The sequence below is a fragment of the Phoca vitulina genome, unplaced genomic scaffold, assembly GCF_004348235.1.
Source record: "Phoca vitulina isolate PV1807 unplaced genomic scaffold, GSC_HSeal_1.0 scaffold22, whole genome shotgun sequence".
In the NCBI taxonomy this organism is placed as follows: Eukaryota; Metazoa; Chordata; class Mammalia; order Carnivora; family Phocidae; genus Phoca; species Phoca vitulina.
In genome coordinates, this window is record NW_022589725.1 from 29,122,336 (window position 1) to 29,146,367 (window position 24,032).

Consider the following 24,032-nt stretch of genomic DNA (forward strand, 5'->3'; position numbering starts at 1 on the left):
CAAGGAATCCATTGTGACAACTCCATTCTCGGAACTTTCTCCATAGAAAGCAGTTCACTCTGAGAGATGCCAAGAAGCTCCTCATGCTTCCAAAATATCACTCTTCAATCTCTACTACTAGAAATTGAGTTCTTTGGCTCTTTCTGATGTCCATTCTCTTCTGTTAAAGCAAATAATATTGCAAAGGGCACTGAACTGAACTTATTCGTGCTAAAATATGAATGACTTACCAATTCAGTTTCTTCCTGCTGGAGAATTTAGGTGGAAGAGAGAGAAGGGACAGTGAGAGGAGAAGGTTGCAACAGGGAGATTATGGATGCTTAGAGGGGAAGCGAAGGGCCACAGGCAAAACTGACCCTATGCATCCATTTTACAAATAGAAAAATCTGTGCACACATGAATTCCCTGGACGTTTGATTAAAATGCAGATTCAGATTCAGCCAGTCCACGATATAGCCTAAGACTTCCCTTTTCTAACAAGTTCTCGGGCGATGTCAGTGCTACTCGTCCATGGACCACACTGGACACAGCAAGAGGGCCAGAATATAAGCAATGAACAAAGGTGTTAGCTCAGATGAACATCTGAATCACCTGCAGAGACTTTTTTTTTAAACTACTGATGCCCAAACCCCGCCCCAGATCAATTAAATAAGAATCCAGGGGTCACTCATGCATTCATACATCTAGAAGGTCCCAGGCAATTCTACTGAGCAGCCTAAGTTGAGAAGCACAGTTAGCTGCTAACCAAAATGTTGTTGAAAACTCAGGCGTCAGTCCATAATTAATGTATTCGCTCACCAGGGCTAAAGGCAAGGCATCCCAGGTCTAGGAGATCCTAAGAGATCTTCTTCTCCAAAAGTGACTTGCTACTCTACAGTGCCTGGCAAACAGTTGGTACACAAGAAATACTTGTTCACTGAAAAAAATAAATAAATGATAGGCTGAAAGCATGAAGGAAGGCCAAGAGCCTATAGAATGTAAAGAATTGAAGCTCTAACATTGAAATGCCAAGCTACAAGATCGAGATTGGAGGACAGAAAGTCTTTCCCATTACTCCTTTAGATCCCCTGTGCAGATACTCAATTCTGCTGACTCTGCTAATAACAGGAGGATCTGAAGCCCAGAAATACTACCGTTGCTTTATCCCAGGCTTTGCCAAGCATGACCTGTCATAACACACCTGCACAATTTTTGCAGTGGTGCTATTATTTACCGAGCTGATTTCCTTAAATTGACTCACTTCTTTAACATAAATGAATGTGTTTTCAAGGGAAACTATAAATCACTATTTCAAACAGATCACCAATATCCCTTGAGATAAATGGAAGTAGCTGTCAAAATAAATACAATGAAAATAACCCAAGCCGGATGCCCTGCCTGCCCGTGCTTGCCTCCGTCAGATAAGGAGATGGATGGCCAGGAATAGGGAGGCATGAAAGACATGGCACACTCGATGGGGACCTGTCGTTGGCATAATAAGAAGGATGGAGGAGTGCTTCAGAGGAAGTCACGGTCTGATGTTACAGAAAGCACCGCGGGCGAGCATCTCACGGAACAACACTCTGGGCCAGTGATTTTCAAACTGCACTCAGAAATCCACGGGCCACCAGATAGTGCTGAAGAGGCTCTGGAGGAAAAAAAAAAAAGAAGAAGAAGAAGTATTTTCAAGATTTCAGTTTCTGAGGACTCCACTCATCACTGCTGTTTGTCTCACATACAGTGTAATATCTGTTTCTCAAAAAAAGTCCTACTTCTAAGAGGAACAACATAATCAACAGAGGAAAAGGGAGTAGCTTGAGACTTGCTGCTGAGAGCAGGAAAATGAGCTTTCTCTTTGAAGGCATGTTTGCGGCTTGAGGCCTCCAAGGCATCGTACCTACCTTGGATGAGAGAATTTACGAAACCAAACTATGCTGGGTCTGAAAAATGAACGGATCATACAAAGGGAGGAAATGTGCCTCCCGGCTCTTGAGTGAGTTGTGTCCCGGGGTGGGAGTTAAATTATTGGCTCAATGTACGTGCTCGGATCTGGACAGAATGTCCCATTGACATTGTAGGGAGTAAATCCACTAAATTGTCCCTTTCTATTTGCTAGGTATTTGTTTTTCTCTTTTAAACAATGCATGCACTAGAAGGTGCTGGTTATGGTTCTTATGCAGAGCCGCAAGACTGCATGGTTAGGGGAGAAGCCTCTGGAGCCAGACTACCTGGTCTAAATCCCTACTCTGTTTCTTTTCATCTGTGTGACCTCAGGCAAAATACTCAACATCTCTGTGCCTGGGTTTTCTTGCTCACAGAACGAGAGTGCCTACCACATAAGGATATCATAAGAAGGAGCTGATGCATACAAAGCATCTAAAAGGGCCCTTTGCACTCATTATGGGTTACCTGTTATTATATGGCAAAAAAAATTTTTTTACACAGAATAAAAGGTTATGTCATGGAAATTATGTCTTCCTTCCACCGTAGACCCCACACCCCTCTGTAGAGTATGCATTTACTACCAAGAATATCCTTCTCTTGCATGCAAATAGGAGCTTACAAGGCACTCTGTTCTACACACAGTATTTCCTAGGAATGAGTTCATGGTAGGCTTGGCCCCTCATTCTTGGAGGGGGCTGCAGAGTTTGCATCTTAGGGGGACCCCATCATTTACTTTGGTTGTCCCTGCTGTTGGGCACTGAAACTGCTTCTGGTCTTTCACATTTATAATCATACTGCCATGAATACCTTGAAAAGCAAGTCTTTCGTATATGTGCAAGTGTAGCTTTAAGATAAATGGTTCCAAGTGGGACAGCTGGGTCAAAGAGTCTGTGTGTCTTTTATTTGGATAGATATTGCCAAATTTCTCTTCTGAGAAACTGTACCAACCAGCCGGTACACAAATGTCTCCCCTCATTCTCAGAATAATGTTTTAAATTCATAAAATAAATTACATGAGATAATCAAAGAAAGCAATTATACTGAAATGCAGTTTTCAGTGTGTAAAAATACACCTGTGCCGAATGGTAGTGTGTATCATTCTTTCTTAATGCATTAATCAACAACATTTAGTGGCAGGTAGAAATGAGTAGAAAAGCTATTTCAGCCTATCAGCATCTACTATAATGCGATATGAAAGTATACATGGGTGACAAGCTCACAGTCCTGCTAATAATATGGTGGCTTGGAATCTACAGTCAGAATTGAACAAAATGCTAAATCTGGGTTGACAGCTAACAAAAATAAAGACATAAATTCTTTCTGAACAAGTCTGGGACCCTGTCGTAGAGCCAGCTCTCGGAGACTAATTACAGTAAATGGCAGCTTCTCCTCAATGCATCAGGTCAGCCCCAAGATTTCACACTTTCAGGACAGCTCTTAAAATACATGGGTGGGAATCGCCCTCATCCAGCCTAATACAGGCTTCTTGGGCCTTTTAAAATAACCAGAGAAGTCAAGACGTGGACAGGCAGAGATAACTCTACAGTAGCCATCCAGAAGTATGGCTTTGACTGTTTCTTGGAGATAACCCCACCTCTTCCTTCAATACTTCAATACTTCTGCTCTCCTATCCCACAGGGTTTTAGAGACTATTAAATAAAATGAGAGAATTTTACATCCTATGAAAGCGAAAAGACACTCATTCTTAATTTAAGGCTCTGTGTTAACCATTGGGAATTAATACTCCTCCCTCCTCTTATGTGTAGTGCTTAGAACCTCTCTCAGATCTGCCAAGAAGAGTGACCCTGAGGGCCAAAGGAAGCTTTGGAAAATAGAAGAAGCCCAGTTGTCCAGGACATGGCTTGGGGGCATAGTGATCCTTGCCCAGCCCGACTAGGATGTTACCTTGTTCTCTCACCCCAAGAATACTCCAGGGACTGCAGAAGTTACTGGAATTTACAGGAGGAAGGAAGTGATGGTAGGAGGTGTCAAATCAACCATCAGAGAACACTCCGTCACTGGAAAAATGCACAACTCTGGCCATCTCAGGGGGATAAAAGAAAGATTTCAAACAATTTTCTGACTATGCACCTTTTTTTTTTAATTTCTGAGCGCTGGAGAAATGTTAAATTTCATTAAGTTTTACAGCCAGACTTAATATAGACATAAATCCCTTTAATGTTGGTTTCAGTCAAAAGTGAGCTGAACATTATCATTAAAGCAGTGCATGTGGGAGAATTATTTGGGGAAAATCAAAATAGGCACAGTTGGGAACATTCAGCCATGACCATATTTGATGCAAGTAGGCACAATAGCAAAATTCTTTAGATTCTAATGGACTGGGCTATTTTGCTGCTCAGTTTCCATACAGATGAGCTTTGTTCTGGGGCAATATGGTTGCAGTTTGCAAGTCTATCTGGGGAAGCTCACTTCTCTTTCATTAGTCCATGAGCGCAGTGCAATTTCAGCTAATACGGTTACATAGCTCCTAGCTGGGTTATTTGGTCAAACACCTTCAGGGAAAGGAGAAGTCAGAATAAAGGGACAAATGGGATGGTTGTACTTTCTTGTTCTGAGTGCCTATAGCTATTGGAATCTCATTGGCGATTAATCATATGCCATGCTGTACTCATAATACTCCTATTGTTTGAGATATTAGTTAAGTCTGGTATTACCTGACATTTCACAGGGGACATCTTGTCTCTCTGGTACAATTTCTTTGAAGTCTGAGCTTATATATGATGCTAACTAGGGAGATCTACTTCTTGCCATGGTTCATAGATGTGCTCGGACTTACATGCATTTATGTGAAATTGAAAAAACACTCCCTCCTGGTGGGTGAGTTGCAAAACAGCACCCTCCTTCTGGACAAACAAATGAGAAAAGAGTGCCCACCACCCCCCCAAGCCCTACCCCAGGGCACATGGCTTGTGGAGTCCAGTGCAGCCTTTAGTTGCTCCCCTTGGGTATGTGCCCTTATGCAAGGCACAACCTAGACAACTGTCCATAGTAGCCCCAATTAAAGATACCACTTTTCTAATTTTGTAGTCAGACCACAGAGGTTGTTCCTCAGTGCTCTAAAAATATCTGTTCACTCACACAGCAGCGGCCTCCCATGTTAACTGTATTGGCCTATTATGAAAGCTTGGTGTTGTAAGAATGTCAAGGAAGCATCACAAAAATGAAAGATGAGTAAGGCCTTGTATGGCACACACCATATTACCTGGTGATCACCTCTGCGTGCCGAAGGCCTGTTCTCTGCAAGCACCTGCCAAGAATGATGTTCTGACCACGGGGACAGACAGGACACTTGTAGATGGAAAGACAAGGAACTAGGGGGCTGTTGCCCCTAGAAGCATCCTTCAACCAGCGATGGATGGGGACGGTGGAAACAATGTTGGGGCTTCCTCACCATCCCAGCAGGATGCTCTCTTCTGCCTCCATGAGAGCCCCTGTCAGTTTCTGACCAAAGTCACACCTGAGGACCCACTTTGGATTGGCGTGAGACCCAAGAGAGGTAAACATCAAACTCTTAGCAATGTAGTGAGGCTAGTTGATATCAGATTCCTTTTCAGCAGCTACAGCCCACCAAAAGGAATTGGACATGGGACAGATATGTCTCAGAGCAGGCCCCCAGAAGACAAGGATTGGGTGTAGGCCTCAGGCTCTCAGAGGGCAACCTACAGACCTGAGAGGCCTAGGATGACAGTGAAGTGTTGGCAAACTCTTTCTCTAAAAGGTAGTAAATATTTTAAGATTTGTGGGATCCTGTCACAAGCCTGCTGTTATAGTGTGGAAGCAGTCATTGGCAATAAAACAGATTGACATGATTGTGTGCCAATAAAACTTTATTTACAAAAATAGGTAGAGGGCCAGATTTGGCACATGCCATATTTTGTGACTCTTGCTGTAGGTGATCAAAGAAAGTGAAGGACACAGAAGAAGTCAGAGGTGAGAGAATGCCCACGCTGTTGGGCAATGTACTTGCCAGCTTAAACTGGTTCTTTCATTTTGTCCTCACAACAACCAAGTACTTGGTTTTATCATCTGCATTTTAAAGATGAGGAAACTGTGGTTTCCAGAAAACAAGAAAACTGCCAAGACCAAACAGCCTAGGTTTGAAACCAGATCTGTTTGATTTGAAGGCCTCTCTCCTTTTCTCTACTCCAAACTGATGCCTATAGACCCATTCATTGTGTACAACCCAGCAAGGAAAGTCCACGGATCCCAAAGGCATTAAATTCCAGACTTGGGGTCGGGGGGAAGAGTGGCAGTACCAGAGACAGGTTTGGTCTCAGGGGTCTTAGAAGCTTCTCTGAGAGGGTTAAAGCAAGGGGCATAGTTGCCACTGTGTTCACCACCAGCTTTCATGGTGAGACCAGCCCTGGCATCTGATGCATGCCATTGGTCAGTCTGTGACTTTGGGGGCTGCACAAAAGCAGCACCTCAAACATAAGAAGTCAGAAGATTTCTTGAGATTAAGTAAGTTCCTGTCCTTTCCTAGCTTAGTGTGCAGGCAAGCCATCTGATGGAAACGTGCCCAGTACAAACAACAGCCAAAGTCATAATCATTAAAGTTCCTTTCTACAGGCTAATCTAGTCTTGATTTCTGACTATGCATTCAAATATTCAGAAATCAAGCCTTAGAGTTATTAAATACCAGAGGGCTTTTTTTTTCCTCCTGCACTCAACTCTTATAAGAGAAATGAGCCATTATCAGAAGTTTCTTCCAGAAATAACTTCCAGGGAAGCCTTGAGGTCAGTTTGGATTCAGTCCAGTCTTCTCACTTTCTGCATGATGGTACAATGATAATTCAAGTTATTCGTGATGACTCTGAATAATCCTGATCCTGAATCATCAATGATTAAATTATGTTCACCAAACAGCTAGTATTTTCTAAAGCAAGAAAATAGACTAATGCATTTGCAAAAAAAGTTATGGAAGAATTCAAACCAAAACAAGCCACAGGCTTAGCGTGGGATGACCAGAGCATTAAATTTACAAAGACACTACTTCCCCCTAAATGTCCACCTTAATGGCTATTTTAGAAAATTCCAGCATAACTCAAGGCCGGTTTAATTTATTCGCTTACACAAATAATTTTATGGAAGGCAACATTGTAATTCAAATCCATAAAAGATTCGGTTTTGGCTATAAAAGGATAAACAAAATGCTTACAAGAAATTGCTCACTGTTCTTTCTTGCTATAAACCATTTGATTTTTAGCTAAAAGACTTACAGCCAAACAAGCACCACTGTTTGCCTTTGGTAACACTCAGTGTAGACTGTTACACAAGGAATTAAGCATTAGTCATCAAATTAATTAAAAAACAACAAAACAGAGTTTGTATGTCACCAACCATCTCAACACTCAAAGGTGAATTTGACCCCAGACAATACGTGGTCTTTCCCTTCTTAGAAAAGTGGTCCCAGAATTCCTTGGACTCTCGGCTGCAAGTTCTGCTGTGAGCTCTGTGCAGTACCCTTTCCAGCCCCCAAACGTCTTAGGGCAAGCGCTTTTATCCAGAACCAGGTTAGAGCCCAGAGGCCTCAGCCAAGACCATGGACAATTATTATCAACCAGAAAAGTGAATCAGGGTGAAAAGCTTGTGAACCGTGCAATCAGGCAGCAAACCCAGAGGTGCAGAAAATTCCAATTTTTCTTTTCTCTAATGGAATTTAACTTCTATCTGCCAGCCTAATTGCCCTCACTCAAGGCAGAAATTTGACCTTGGTTAACTCAGGTGTTGCCCCCACCCTCCTGTCTCCAGGATTGTCCTTGAGCTTCAAAGGACCAGCACAGCATTAGGAGAGGGTGCAGGGGTTCTGGTGTTTGTGTCTCATCGTCTGTACCCCTAGATTCCACTCCTGCACCCCCATTCCCACTGGCCTTGGTTGTCAGTCCATATGGATCCTGCCTGAACCCTGGATCCTCAGTGTCCTGACCCTTGAAATTTCTAGGCCAGTTGGTTCTCTCTGTCACACTCTCACCACCCTCAGCCTCCCACAGAATATTCCTGCTGCCCGCTGCTCCATACTGATGGTCAGAGGAACGCAGAGTGGGGCCACCCCAAGTTTCTGAGCTAAGACACCCCTGAGAGCTGCTGCTGATCTGCAGCAACATAGGCCTGTTCTAAGATGAGTCCCAGACCTCTCCGAGGTTGGACATTCCAACACACCTCCATCCCACTCCAGAACACAGCTCAGAAGAAAGAGGTAGCACTCTGCAACCCTTCGGGGGGTCCCACAATGGCTACTTGTTGAATTTTCCATTCAACTTGCCTTAGACAAGGTGATTTTTCTCCCTTCTATGGAGAAACAAACCAGGCTTAGCAAATAGTCTTCCAAATCTATTGCTTAGGTTTCAACCTCAGCTTTGAAACCCCAAAGAAAAAGTATTAACTTGGATTTCTCTCCATAGTCCATCCCCCAAATCTATCTAAGAATACTCTTGTCCCAAAAACTCAGAGAAGGTTAAGGGTAACTGAGCATAGTTACTATTTCAAAATAGTATCCCTCAAAAGAACTGAAATCCAAACAGTTCAAGAAAAGTAAAAACAAAAGAAAATAAAACAAAAAACATGCCAAATCTGAGTGGGTCTCCCAGAGACAGGAAATATAGACCAGATTGAGAATCAAACTTTTTTAAAAGGTAAATTAGAGTAGTTTGGGATCTAAGGGAAGAAGGAGGAGCAGATCATTTAGAGCCAATAATTACGGCCAGAGGAGACAGAAGGATGTCCTCTCTGATGACCAGGTATTAAAGGAAGACCTAGATTCTAGAATAAAGGATAAGCTTGTTCAACACCAAAGATACAAGGATTGGTCCAAATTTTGAATGGGTTAGGGGAAAGTGGAAAATGAGGAATTGGTTTTCGATGGGTATGAAGTTTCTGTTATGCTAATGAGTAAGTTCTAGAGCTGTGTTTTGCAACACAGCCAACAATATGGTATTATATACTTTAAACAGTGATAAAAGGATAGCTCTCATGTCAAAAGTTCTCACCAAGGCAAAATCAAAAATAACAGACACAAAAGAACACAAGGAAATGTGGGAAGGTGGTGAACATGTTTTAGCACCTTGGTTGTAGTGATGTGATCATAGGTATATGCATATGCCCAAGCTCATTACATTGTGAAGTATATCAATTATACCTCACTAAGGCCCAAAATTCTTAAATAAATACACAGAAATAAATTCAATATAGATGAAAGACCTAAAAGTGAGACAGGAATCCATCAAAATCCTAGAAGCAACAACCTTTTTGTCATCAGCTGTAGCAACTTATTACTAGATGTGTCTCCTGAGGCAAGGGAAGCAAAAGCAAAAGTAAACTATTGGGACTTCATCAAGATATAAAAAGCTTCTGTACAGCAAAGGAAACAACAAAATGAAAAGGCAACCTTCAGAATGGGAGAAGATATTTGCAAATGACATATTTGATAAAGGGTTAGTATCCAAAATCTATAAAGAACTTCTAAAACTCAACATCCCAAAAATGAATAATCCAATTAAAAAATGGGCAGAAGATGTGAATAGACATTTTTCCAAAGAAGACATACAGATGGCCCACCGACACATGAAAAGATGCTCAACATAACTCATCATCAGGGAAATACAAATCAAAACTACAGTGAGATATCACCTCACACCGGTCAGAATGGCTAAAATTAACAACTCAGAAAAAAACAGATGTTAGCAAGGATGCAGAGAAAGGGGAACACTCTTACACTGTTGGTGGGAATGCAAACTGGTGCAGCCAATCTGGAAGGTAGTATGGAGTTTCCTCAAAAAGTTAAGCATAGAACTACCCTACGACCCAGCAATGGCACTACTAGGTATTTACCCAAAGGATACAAAAATACTAATTCAAAGGGATACATGCACTCTGATGTTTATAGCAGCATTATCAACAGTAGCCAAATTATGAAAAGAGCCCAAATGTCCATGGACAGATGAATGGATAAGGAAGATGTGGTATATATATACAATGGAATATTATTCAGTGATAAAAAAAAAGAATGAAATCTTGCCATTTGCAACAACGTGGATGGAGCTAGAGAGTATTATGCTAAACAAAATAAGTCAGTCAGAGAAAGACAAATACCATATGATTTCACTCATATGTGGAATTTAAGAAACAAAACAGATTAACAAAGGGGCAAAGAAAAGAGAGGCAAACCAAAAAACAGACTCATAACTATAGATAGGTTAAATGGGTGATGGGCATTAAGGAGGGCACTTGTTGTGATGAGTGCTGGGTATTATATGTAAGTGATGAATCACTAAATTCTACACCTGAAACTTATAATACACTATATGTTAATTAACTGGAATTTAAATAAACGCTTGGGGAAAAAATTTTTTTTAATTTCAGGGTGACATCTATCCCAAACACAACATTTATTTAAATAAATTAGTATTATAATTCTGATTACTACAATTACTGGTGACTAATTGCCCTTTGTCATCCAACAAATGGAAACACAAACTAATGGAATTCATCAATGTGCTCTTAAAAACATTATGCCACTAATACATCAGGTTTGCAGACTGAAGTGTTTTACCTCATGAAAGGGCACAATTCTTGAAAATGTCTCAAGACCCATGGAATCAAGAAATGCCCACATTGGAATATACATCTAACCCAGTGCTTCCCAGCTCACTGTATACTGTGGACCAAGAAACCCTCCGGAGCTTTACTGCAGAACTCAAAAACAAAGCAGAGAAAAATGGGATTCTCATTTTTAGCATCCCAGGCAAACAGACAAGGCAGTGGAAAGGGATGGATTAGTCACCAAAAGGAGGTAGATCATCTCCCATCATGGACCAAAATAAAAGGTTGATCAACTAAAGACCAAAATGGAAAATAATTTAAGTGGATATGGAATTGATTTCTGGGGGTGAAGGACTCTCAGTGGAAAAGGTGGAGGTGTTGGATGAGTAGAACTTAAGCTTTGAACTTAATACTGTAGGGTATAAGAGTACTCCCAGTTTGTAATTGTCTACTTATTTGTTTCTTCATTTGATTTATGTCTGTCCCCCCAACTGGGCTGTAAATTACATGAGGGCAGGGATGTCACTACTGTATTCCCATATTTGGAAAAGTCTCTGGCATATGTTAGACTCTTACTGACATTTGTTGAGTGAGTAAATGAAGTTGGTATTGTGCCGATGTTAGGGGTTTGGGCAGGGGTTTCACACCCATAAGTATTAAAGGAGACAAGCCTATGTCAGTCTGAAGCCAGGAGCTGGAAGTGAGCCTTCTGCATAAAGCAAGAAAACTCCAGCAATTGCCTCACTTGTGACATAAGATCTCGAACCTTCTGACCATCAATCCAAGGAAACATAAGTCCTGGATTCCAGGTGAACCCCATTTACCCACAGGTGGTAACTCAACTTAAAATGGGAGACAGTCCTGGAGAGCACACGACTCAAATTTGCTAGTTCTTTGAGGGCCTGAAGTAGAATGGGATGAGGAACCCTGAAAGAGGATAAAGTGAGAACAGAGAGATCCAAGGACACACCAGTTCTGGCACCATTTGGTGAGGGCTGGTCCAGAGCGGAACATTAACACAGCACTCCATAGAGGGCTGTAAACATAAAACAGTCATGTCTTGCAGCATTTTCTCTTGCCTCTACATCTGGCTTGATTAAACTTATGAGACACCTTGTGTTTTTCAGAATGCCGAGGCCAGCTATGACTTCAGCGGCAATGACCCCTATCCTTACCCTCGATACACAGACGACTGGTTCAACAGGTAAACTGGGCCTAGTGGGCTGTCTTTGACTTTAGACTTTAGACTTATTTGATTCTGTTTTTAAAGCGTGAGCATCACCAGCAAAATAATCTCAGTGCTTCACTAAATTATATTGTGATTTTTCTCCTTCATAGCTACATTCTCTAAATTCTTGGATTTTATTAATATGGCAATGTTCCTCTAAAATTGTCTTTTGACTATTTTGTTCTCTTGAATTGGGAGTTATTTGCCACTTTATTAAAGATAAAAGAGGGGCGCCTGGGTGGCTCAGTTGGTTAAGCGACTGCCTTCGGCTCAGGTCATGATCCTGGAGTCCCGGGATCGAGTCCCACATCGGGCTCCCTGCTCAGCGGGGAGTCTGCTTCTCCCTCTGACTCTCCTCCCTCTCATGCTCTCTGTCTCTCATTCTCTCTCTCTCAAATAAATAAATAAAATCTTTAAAAAAAAAAAGATAAAAGAAAGTAGAAATAATAAGAAATCCTTTTCAACTCACCACAAGATGATTTAAAACACACTGATTTCACTTGATCTGTTGAAAAGAACTATTGTGCCTCTCTGCTCTGTGTCCAAATGTTTTTGAAAAGTGTTTCTGCTGTAAACTTATAAGAGCTCATGTAGTTTCTTTCAACTAAATAGTAAGTATTATTGGCAAAGGTTTGAAGTATTCTTTAAATTGAGGTACAATCGATACAGAACATTATATTAATTTCAGGTATACAACATAGTGATTTGATATTTGCATATATTACAAAATGATCACTACATTAAGTCTACTTAGTACCTGACACCATACATAGTAACAAAAAAATATTTTTTCTTGGGATGAGGACTTTTAAGATTTAGTCTCTTAGCCAAATATACAATGCAGTATTATCAACTCATAGGGTTGAAGTATTGCTTGGCATCCTATCCTGTTAAACTACTCAATGGTCCATCCAAAGTTGTGACTTTTCTTCAGCCTGTCCTGCTACTAAACATGTAAATATTTAGTCTCTTTTTTCTGTAAGTAAAATTCTTGCCTAGATGGTTGATTGCTTATAAGAAATATCAAGAAATAAATATGCATGACCTGCTCCCTCAGAATCAATGAGGTTTTAAGCCTAGTGCTTGCTTATTATTGACGTTCTTGGGTGAAGTTCATAAGAACATATGAACTTCAATTAATGGTGTAACAATACATGGACATCACTTTTACTTCCCATGGCAAACTCATGTAGATAAAATAAATGTTGCCATTCTCTGTTCAGAAATAAAGAAACAGGCTCAGCAAGGTGGCATGACTTCCTGGTCAAACAACTAGTATGTGTCAGAGCCAACGCTTGAACCCAAGCTGCAGACGTGTTTCTAAATCCAAATTGTACCATTCTTTTATAAACATCATTTTTATTATAAAAGACAGAAAGCATGATGGCCAGAGGGTGGCCAAGGATGGGTCTCCAGTGGACCAGGCAGCTTAGACTCTATTCTTACAATTAGCAAGTTGACCAGAGTATGTCTGGGGTACAGAAAGTGCACTTGGGTTGCGGGCTTGGCAATTACAGAAAATACAGAAAAGAATAAAGGAGAACAAAACAAATTTGCAACATTTTTAAAAAGATCATTGCTGATGTCCAATAGCACAGTTTACTCTTTATCAACTTCCAAAGCTGCTTTAAAATTATCATGCATTGTCTGGAAGTGTGTTTAGGGGATGAGGATATATCAAAAAGGTCTGAGAACTTCTGACACAAAGCGTCTCGTACCTTCCATGACTTACAATCCTAGATCCTGACATACCCTTAGCAAATAAACCATTTCCAGACACAGGGATGTGAAGTTACCAAATAGATGTCACTAAGCCAGGGGCGAGACATAATTGGTGATGGTGGTTTGGAACATTGTACTGAAGAGGACCAAGAGGGAGTGCCCGGCTTCAGCATGGCTGATTATCAATAATCCACACCATATCAAGGCAGTACCAATAGGTGTGTCACTTACCTTCTCTCTGCAGCTAGTAGATACTAAATTAATCTTTGACGGATTGATTCAGGCACAAAAATACCACCAACACAATGGTTTCCACCCCTACCCCACCACATCCCATTTTCTGAACCCAAACACAACCTCCCTGAGCAAGTCTTCCTGTGGGATATGCTGTAAGAATATTCTTTAAATACACAAACAAGAAAGAAAAAAAAAAGCAGAGAAGTCTATTTTAAGTATTTTCATCTGCAAACTTGCTCTTGAAAGTTCAATTTGAAACTGGCTAAAATCCTCTAACAAGGACTCATCAGGGCTTACTGCAATACAATTCTTCATTGTCAGTGGTGAATATCCCCAGGTATCCAATTGCCTGAGACACAGTTTAATGAGTCAGGCACATATGATCCTGGCCTCTTAGAAAGCCACTGATGCAAGATACAGGACCCATTTTGACCTATAAATGGGATTTTCCCAATTATCAAGTCATGCTTGAAGATCCTCATCCGCCATGGTTTGTTATTACAAAGACCGGATGGTACCAGTTCAAATCATGGCCTCTCAAAACATAATTACTATTGTCAATGCTTCTGGAAAGAAGGTGGGGCAAAGTTAAAGTCCACAGCACTGGGAGGATCTGTGGTCCAAAAGGTTGGGTCTGTCTTGGAGATAATTCCTTCTTGGCACAAGGAGATGTTGAATATAGCATCCTTCCCATGAGTGTAGGACACGTTTATTAAAAATTCCCTCTGGGTGAAATATTTGCCTGGTATTTTCTACAGTATAACGTAGGGCCTGGGGCAGGAGGAAGGAAAATGAGTGGGCAAATACAGAAAATAACATTGTCATGGGTAATTGTTAAAGCCTGGGATGGGTACATGAGATTCCACTCTACTTTTGTAGATCTCTAACTTTTTCCATAATAAGAAGTACATTTAAAAAGCATAGGGTGTAATTTAGTTAAGTCTTTATGAAACCATTAGTGTTGGTGTGCAAGCTTCTGAGGAGCTTGCAAAATGTCCTATGAACAGAGACAGATGCCCAAATCACCACAGTGCTAAGCACAGCCAGGGCTAAAATAACACAAGGAGAGCTAATGCCTATTGAGCTGTTGCTATGCTCAAGGCACTGTTTTAAGTGCTTTGCATGTATCCCTTTAATTGATTCTCATAATAACCCTTTGAAATGGCTATTACCAGGATTATCCCCATTTTGAAAATGGAGGCACAGAAAGGCTAAGTAACTTGTGCAAGTTCACACAGCTAATAAGTGGTGGAGACAGGATTTGACACCAGTGAGGGGGCCATTGCATGCACTGCCTCGTAACAAAGATGCCTTGGAGAGCACGGAGAAGTGCAAAATTATCTCTGGCTGGAGAAGCTGAGAGGCTTCCCTGAAGAGGTGGCATTTGGTCTAAGATTTGAATGAAGGTCACTGGTGGAGTTAAGGGGTATATTTAGGTGAAGGAGGGAAGGCAGGAGGTGCAGACATGTTCAGGAGTTAGCCTGGACACCTGATCTGGGAGTTAGAGACTAGGACAGGGGCAGCATTCTAAGAAGGCTTCCAAGAAGGCTTCATGGAAGAGGTGTGCATGAAGGATTTACACAGGTTGCTAGGAGAAAGGAGGAGAGATTTTGTGATTGGGTCAGAAACTGGGCCCGAGACATAGATGAGGACCCTTCTCCCATTGTACCCAGGGAATGTTGTTACCTGGAGGCTTTGGGAGTCCTGAGCCCAACATCTGCCTTTGGCTGGAGCTGTGCTTACTGCCAATCCAGCATGAGCCTCGGGCCAGCTATGCAGCCACCAAGGCATGCCGGTTTCTTCAGGTGTTCTCCTCTGGGCATGGGCGCCAAATCCGACACCCATCTCTGCTCAGCAGACCAGGGGCTCTCGAGAAATGCTAGTTTCAGCACACTCCGAAACTCCGATAAAGGGCTGATGGGTGTTGACCAGCAATGAGCTTGCTGCTATTGCTATTCCTGCCGCACAGGTGTCCTCAAATGCAGCTTAGAACTCAGAAGCAATTGCTGGGCAGGAAAACACAGTGGCTCTCCATCATGGGCTTCGCTTTGCCATGGGAAATAGAAAATAAAATGCACGAAGTGCACTCTCCAGCGAGTGAGCAAAGTGTTCTCCTGGTCGGGAAACTGAGTTCAACAGCAGAGTGTCTCTCCTGGGCTCTCCTCACACTTTAAACTAGCCTATCATCTCCTCTGTACTTCTTTGTTAACTGGTTTTCCTCTGAGTGCACATTTCTTGAAGAACATATTCAAAACTCCCAGCCAAGGACTGTTTATGAAAGCAAACTTCATGCATATGCAGAACTGCTTTTAGGGGATATGTATATTAGAATTTCTTGCCCTGTGCTTAATTTGATTTTGTAGGATTATTCCTTGTTAAGCAGAGCAAGTGTATTTATTCTACTGTGAACCATTTAATAATTACCTGCAGTATCCGAGCTCCGAGGATATATTTGAAACACAGTTGAGAAATTTGTAAAAGGAGTATAATTTTGTCCTAGCTTGTAATCAGAGAAATACTGACAGCCAAGCAAAATAATAATATAGTAGTGGTAGGGGTAACCCAATTTGTAAAAAGGTAGAAAATAATCCACATTTAATGAGCATCAAAATATGCAAAACAGATATAACTGATTTCCTGTGTGGTATCGAGATCTAGCATTACATGTTTTTCCTTGCTGGCACTCAATGCATATTGATTGGCTGGTTGATGGATGGGCGGCAGACCTTCTCAGCCACGCTGACGTGTTGAGTGGCCTTGACACCTGCCTGATTTAGAGCAGCCTGCTTCTTCCAAGGTTTGCAGCCCACGCTTTGTCAATAATCTCCCAGCCTGGCTCGGTTTTAGGTCAGTGTTTGGTGATGCATCGCAGATCTGTATTCCATTACTGTACTGCTGTCCCTAAAAATCCCTCTTGCATAGCATTTCTTTGACAGGCGTTCACCACTGAAATGTCATCCCTGCCATCGGCAGAATTTATGGGGCATCACAACGTGCCACACACTCTCTCTCGTAAACCCTAAAGAGTAAGAGATTCTGGATTAGGGGCAATTCCTGGCCACAAAGAGTTTACTATAAATTCAGGAAGGGAGAAGACATTTATTACTCAAGCAACCAAAATGGGGGCGAGGGGAGGAAGAAGGATAAACGGATGCTGAGGGACACGGAGCTCTACGTGAGCTCCTTTGATTGATAGCATTAGTTAAACCTTCAAATAAGAAAGATTTTCAGTGGTTAACTTTTTTTCTTATTAGAAGTCATATTTCATTTTGAAGAACGCTATGCAACAGGCCAAAAAAGAACCCGTGAGAAAAACGGACGTTTCTGGTTGGATATTTGCACATTGATGGAAACTGTTGCTTTACCCAGGTGACACTCAATGGTTTAGAAATAGACGAACTTCTTTCCCTCCTGTCTTTATGAAACTAATTCTGAAATCACCTCCTGGCTAATCAAGTGCAAACTGCTTTCAAAGACCTAATCTAACTTTTTCTCTCATGTGAGCTTTGAGACAACCTCATAAGCTGATATAAACTCAAACACTGCTGTTTGCAATCAACTGTCTCTCTACCCAAACCAAAGCACAGTGAAATCCAACATAGTATAATTTTGTGAGCTATTGTGAGCCACTGGTGAAATACCACACAGTTGCTTTTTTAAAAAATCTCCGGTCCCCTACCCGGATTAGACAAATGTTCATTATTTAAATGTTTCCCCTCAGCTAAAAGAAATAGATATAACACAGAGGTGGGGGTTATGGAGAGAATTATATAGACTATAAAAGAAATCTCTGTATGTTGGTGTAGTCATTTCTACCTTGGAAACTAATGTTATGCATGCCATATGGGGGGGGATTTTTATGGCCCTCAGGTAGCAATAATTCTTTCCTTAAGGGAGAAAAATATAGCAGATTATGATGGACAAATGTAGTATGTTAATTGGTTGGAATAGATTAAGTGACCCCTGAATACTTTTCCCCATCTGTAAAATGGGCCTGAAACTCCACCTAGAAGGTTTGTGTGAAGGACTAGAGACACGCATACAGAGTACTTGTTTCCAAACATGACACATGGTAGGCATTCCCTAAATGGTGGCAAATATAATTGTGAAATTCAGTGAAGGGATGTCTGCAGGAGCTAAGACAAAGGTTCTCCAACTAGCTAGAAAATGAGGAGAGTTTATGCCAAAGGAGTCAATGGAAGACCCAACTATGGATGACCTCACCCATCTTTCTCAGCCATTCAATCTCTCATCCAAGCCTTTGACAGACACTAGAAAACAGTAGCTCAAGGTTAAACTTTCTGGCCAGAATCTGGTGCTTGTGGTTTCTGCACTCTGATCGAAAGAGGAGTTATATCCAAAGATAGCTTAAATGCATGAAATAAGGTTGATCTGTGGAGAAGGGCCTAGCATCTAGTGTTAGAAAGATGGAAAGCCTCTTCAATTCTCCAGAAAGTACTGAATGCTTGCCAGCAGACTTGGGATTTTCCCCAGAAGCAGCTGTACATGCTCCCCTATCCAAACCTCTGGGCTTACCCTTAGAGAGAGCATTGGGTATGAGCCAGCAAACATGATTGATCTCTGCATTTCAGCTCCAATACATCTAATATTAAAGCATCTTTCTCCAAAGACATGGCTGAAAAGACTGTAGCTAACTGCTATAGAGCTCTGGTTGTGTAAGAATCTGTAGACCTAGGGAGACTGGAGGTTAGAGCCTCATGTCCATGAAACTGGCCAAGTTGCCCACTGGCTTGCTGAATGAAGCCACCTTATCTCCAATATTTCTGTGAATCCAGAGTCCTAAAACACCATTACAAACCTTGGCTGTGGGATATAGAACTAAGGAGTCCATTAAAACAACCATGGGACCAATAACCAGGAAAGGAGCCCAAAGGAAGAGAGAGAAAGAAAACGGAAAAAAAAAAAAAAAAAACCCTCCAACTCAAAATTAGCCTACAAACTAACATTCCAAAATATCTGAAAAAAAAAATCAAACACAATTTAAAAATCAAGACATGAATTTATATCAGGTGAAATTAATTTTATGGAGAGTCTTTTTTTCTTTTTTTTAATTAGTTTCAAAGGTAGAATTTAGTGATTCATCAGCTGCATATAACACCCAGTGTTCATTACATCAAGTGCCCTCCTTAATGCCCATTGCTGAATTATCCCTCCCTCCATCAATCTCCCCTCCAACAAACCTGTTTGTTTCCTAGAGTTCAGAATCTCTTATGGTTTGAGAGTCTTGAAAAAGACATTAAAGTAAATTATGTTTAGTTTGCTTAGAGGGATAAGTGCATGGATAACATCCATTTAAAAAGAAAAATAAATGATGGGGGAACAAGCAAAAATAAATATTAATATGAGAAGGAACAACTGCAATTGGGAAATATAGCCTTTGGAATGAAATTCCAATGAATGTGGTAAAATCTAGCCTGGGTGCAGTTGAAGAGATAATTATTGAATTGAAGATAACACTATTTACTAAAAACCTACAGCAAACATTCTTCTTTTTTGTGGGGAGGAGGAAGTATAGCTGACAAACAATCCACATTAATTTCATGTGCACAACATAGTGATTCAACAACTCCATACATTAAGCTGTGCACACTGTGATAAGTATAGTCACCATCCATTACCATGAAACACCATTACAATATTATTGACTATATTCCCCATGCTGCATGTGATTTATCCATTTTATAACTGTAAGTTTGAACCTCTTAATCCCCTTCACCTATTTTTCCCACCCCCTCCCCTCTGGTAACCACCAGTTTACAAACATTATTCCTAATGTTGAAACTTTGATGGCATTCTCTTCAATTCTGGGTGCAATAAGAATGCTGTCTATCATCTCTTTTATTTGACACCATGCCACATCTCATAGCCAATGAAATAATTATAAATCTAAGAAAAGATACATGAGAACATTAAGGAGAAAATTATAAAATTTAGAAAACATAAAAGAAATCCTGAATGAATGGAGCTGCCTACTAACTTCCTGGATGGGAAGATGGAAGAATATAAAGATATCAAGTTAATCTGTTTATTCAATGCAATTTCAACTTAAGTCTCAACAGTATTTTTCTGTGAAACTAGACCAAATGATCCCAAAATTGATATGGAATAGAAAAGGACCAAGAATATAGTAAGACAAAGAAGGAGGAGGAGAATGAATATAAAGAAGAAATAAAAGAGAAGGGGAAGATGAACCACAACAGCAAGATGGGGAAATTCTGCCTGCCAGATATCAAAACATTATAAAACCATAATAATCATGAGAGAGAAGGGTTAACATAGAGAGAGAAAAAAAGATCAAAGAAACAGAAGAGAAAACCAGAAGCAGACCACCATACAAAAGCAGACTGCCATCTTAATAAACGACCAAGGTGGCAATAAAAACAATGAAAAAAGGATGGTGCAATGATAGTCAACAAATGGTGCTAGTTATACATATGGGAAAAATAGGTGACCACCCCACACACCAAGCATAAATGAATTCTAGGAGAATTTTGACCTAAATGTATATAAATCTTTTAGAATTAAGATGTAAGAAAACATCTTTATGATCCTGGGCTAGGGATGGATTTCTTAAACAAGACACTAAACCACAAGGAAAAGGATAAGATTGAGAAAACTAAGTTAAAATTACACACTTTGGTTCAAAATCACAATAAACAAAGTTAAAAGACAAGCCATAGACTTGAAGATAGATACAGCAAGTTCTGTGAGCCAAAAGGGTTAGTATCCAAAATATATAAAGAACAGCTACAAATCAATGAAAAAAGATAACTCAATAGAAAAAAATGGGCCAAAGTTATGCACAGATGATTAACAGAACACCTGGGCTAATTCACATATGAAAAGATGCTCAACATTTCTAGCAATGAGGAAATTGCAAAATGAAACAATGAGATACCATTTCACAGCATTTGGATATGCACAAATGGTCAAGTTTGATGATAATAAGTGTTGACACTCTCCCACTCTGCAGGAGGTAATATATATCCAAAAACCTGTTTTCACCCTTACTACATACCCCAGAGGAACTGTCACACATGTGCACAAGGTAATAACGTACAAGAATGCTTCTTTTCAAATTATTTGTAATAGAAAGCAAATTGCAAATAACCTAAATGCCTATCACTAGGAATATGAATAAGTAAATTGCAGCATATTTATAAATGGACTACTACACAGCACCACTACACAGTGGTAAAAATGAATGCACGTGAATTTATGAATAAACCTCAGAAATTCAAGCAAAAAATGCAAATTTTAAAGAGATTATATACTATAAAACATTTATATAGAGTTTGAAAACAAGCAAGTAGTGGCATATATGATTATTATGTATAGCTGATTATAAAGTAATTGTATGAAAACATGCACATGCAGTCCAAGCATCAACTTAGTACAGTGGTCACTTCTGAGGAAGCAAAGAGAGGTATGGCCTCAGGGACAGCTTTGATATTATTGGTAAAGATTTATTTCCATAAAAAAAAAATTTATGCCAATATAAAATACATGGAATGTACCCTTGTAATTACAGACTCCTTTGATCATGTGAATATCCAGGATGTCTTAACTGGTAATGCACAGAAATATGCACTTTGCTTTGCTCAGGAAGGTGGGGATTAGGCTGGAGACTATAACTGTACTATGTATTTATTCTGCCATTTAATTTTCTGGTGTGACCAGACTCTCTTTGACAAATAGGGTACATGTTCTTCATTCTACCTCTTTTTGTTCCCTCAAGGATTAATTTTCCTCAAGACATATGCTTTAAAATTTTTAAATATATAGTCTATACTAGAATAAAAATAGGAATATGGTCAAAAGAGATTTAATTTACCCTTATGGGCAAATTGAAGGTATCTTAAGAGAATGACATTAAAAATGCTCATTATATCACCAAATCTTGCTGAGTAACACCCATTCCCTAAATGTCTCTTGAATCAATTTCCTATTTTCTCTGCACACTGCTGCTGCCTTAGTTTTCACTCTTACCATCACAGCAATGGTTTTGTCTTCCTGCTCTCCCTGAAAACCAACTACCATTTTGTTAATTATATTATATGTGATAATGGCCTTGTGGTTATTTAGGATACTATCATTTTTTTAGAGATATATTAAGCAGTTTGGGGAAAAAAACATATCTGTATTTTCCTTTAAGCTGATTCACAAAAAAAATTAATCAAATATGGCATAATATTAATTGTATGTGTATGCACAGGACAAAAGAATAAAAACAACCAAATGTCTATCAGTAGATGGCCGATTGAATAAATGATAGTATACCCACAAGAAAATCTAAAGTATGAAAAACACTTGGCTTTGATAGAGTTGGATAGTGGTCGTATGAGATTCATTGTGTTATTCATTGAATTCGTTGGTATTTTTAAAATAATAATAATAAACTGAGCCAAAATAGAAGCACCAAAATGTCAACCAGACCCAATGCTGTTAACAGAACCACTTCAACCCACCAGCCTCAGAGTGTGCATTAAATCTGCCAATGCCTAAAGGCCCTCCCACACACCATACGAACCTGAGTGGAGGGTAGAGAATAAGAGATCAGACAAGACAGACTTTTTTTCCTATTCTTAAGGATGGCTTTGTCACCCAACATCCTTGTGGTCACCCGGTCACCCAAACATCTCCTTAGTATTTATGGCACCCTTCACATTCATTTATTTCACTTACTTACTATTTGAAATTCTCCTTCCAGAAAAGATATCAAGCAGCAGCTACTAATATTCAATAAGAATAAAATTAAAGTTCACTAGTTCAGGTTATTCCAGCAGCTGTAACAAATACATCCCCAAATCTTAGTGACTGAACACAATAAAAGTTATTTATCATTCGCCTACCAGTTCCTCCACGTATTCCTAGTGTAACAGCTCCCCTCCAGGTGGCGATTCAGGGTCATGGGCTTCTTCCATCTGTGACACTCATTTCCAGAGTTACCATGCTTGTCCACATCAAACTGCAGGAGGGGAAGCACTCACGGGCAGTTTTTATGTCCTGAAGCAGCAGATGTCCCGTGTGCCCACATCACATTAGCATAATGCAGTCACATGGCCTCATGCCAGTACAAGAGGGGTTGGGAAGTGGAGCTTAACTGGATCCTGGGAAGAAAAGAAAAGGAGCTTGGTGATCAGTTAGCATTTTCAGCCACCAACAGAAATCACGTTGCAAAGTAACAGACAATGTTGTACCAGAAAACTTGAGCCAATGGTACTAACAAATGAGTCAGCTAAAGAACCAGTGAAAACCGGGTCAGTTAACTCAGTTCCTTTTTGTATCAGTCAGGGTCCTCCAGAGAAACAGGACCAATAGAATATGAAGAGAGAGAAAGAGATTATTATAGAGAATTAATTGGCTCACGCAACAATGGAGGCTGGCAAGTCTAAAATCTGCAGGGTGGGCTGGCAAGCTGGAGACCCAGAAGAGCCAGGGTTCCAGTTCAAGTCCAAAGGCAATCTGCTGGAGAATTCTCTCTTGCTCAGGAAGGTCACTCTTTTCGTGCTAGTTAGGCCTTCAACTGATTGGGTGAGGCCCACCCACCATATAGGGGACATTCTGCTTTACCCAAAGGCCACCAATTTTCTTATCCAAAACACCCACACAGAAACATCCAGCAAAATGTTTGACCAAATATCTGAGCACCACTTGGCCCCACCAAGTTGACACATAAAATTAACCATCATGCTTTTTATCTGCACTTTTCTGTTAGTCAGGAATAAATGATAGTCAAGGGTCATGGGTAAGAGCAGGGCTTTGGAAGCAGCAGACCTGAGTTTGAATTCTGATTCTGCCTCCTAAGTGAAAAGTGGCTCCTTATCCCGATGCTTCAGATTCCTCTTCTTTAAAATGGGGACAATAGGGACACCTGGGTGGCTCAGTCAGTTAAGTGCCTGCCTTTGGCTCAGGTCATGATCACAGGTCCTGGGACTGAGCCCTGCATTGGGCTCCCTGCTCAGCAGGGAGCCTGCTTCTTCTGCCTGCTGTTCCCCCTGCTTGTGTGCTCGCTCGCTCTCTCTCTCTGACAAATAAATAAAATCTTTGAAAATAAATAAATAAAATAAAATGGGGACAATAACAGCTTATTGTGAGGAGTAAATATAATAATGCATGCACCTCTCTCAGCACAGTGCCCAGCCCATGGTATTTCAATAAATGAGCGTCGTTGTATTTGTACTACTCAGTATATCCTACAGTCTGCCTTGAATGGCGTACATATAGAGGTGCCTGCTTTTGGCTAGGAAGGGCCAGAGGGATGACAAAATCACTCTAGTGAAAGGCTAGCAATGTGGAAAGAAGGGGTGTGCCTGGGCTGTCTCTCTGGAGATCCCCAGGG

The 24,032-nt window shown here is 40.5% G+C and overlaps 1 protein-coding gene across 1 annotated transcript in view; it reads left to right on the forward strand.

Annotated features, from left to right (window-relative positions):
• The window catches only part of PCSK2 (proprotein convertase subtilisin/kexin type 2), a 269,603-nt gene that overhangs the window by 183,769 nt on the left and 61,802 nt on the right, over positions 1-24,032 (forward strand). The window contains exon 6 of the mRNA XM_032419608.1: positions 11,610-11,686. Coding sequence (XP_032275499.1) covers positions 11,610-11,686 — 77 coding nt within the window. The remainder of the gene's footprint in view (positions 1-11,609; positions 11,687-24,032) is intronic.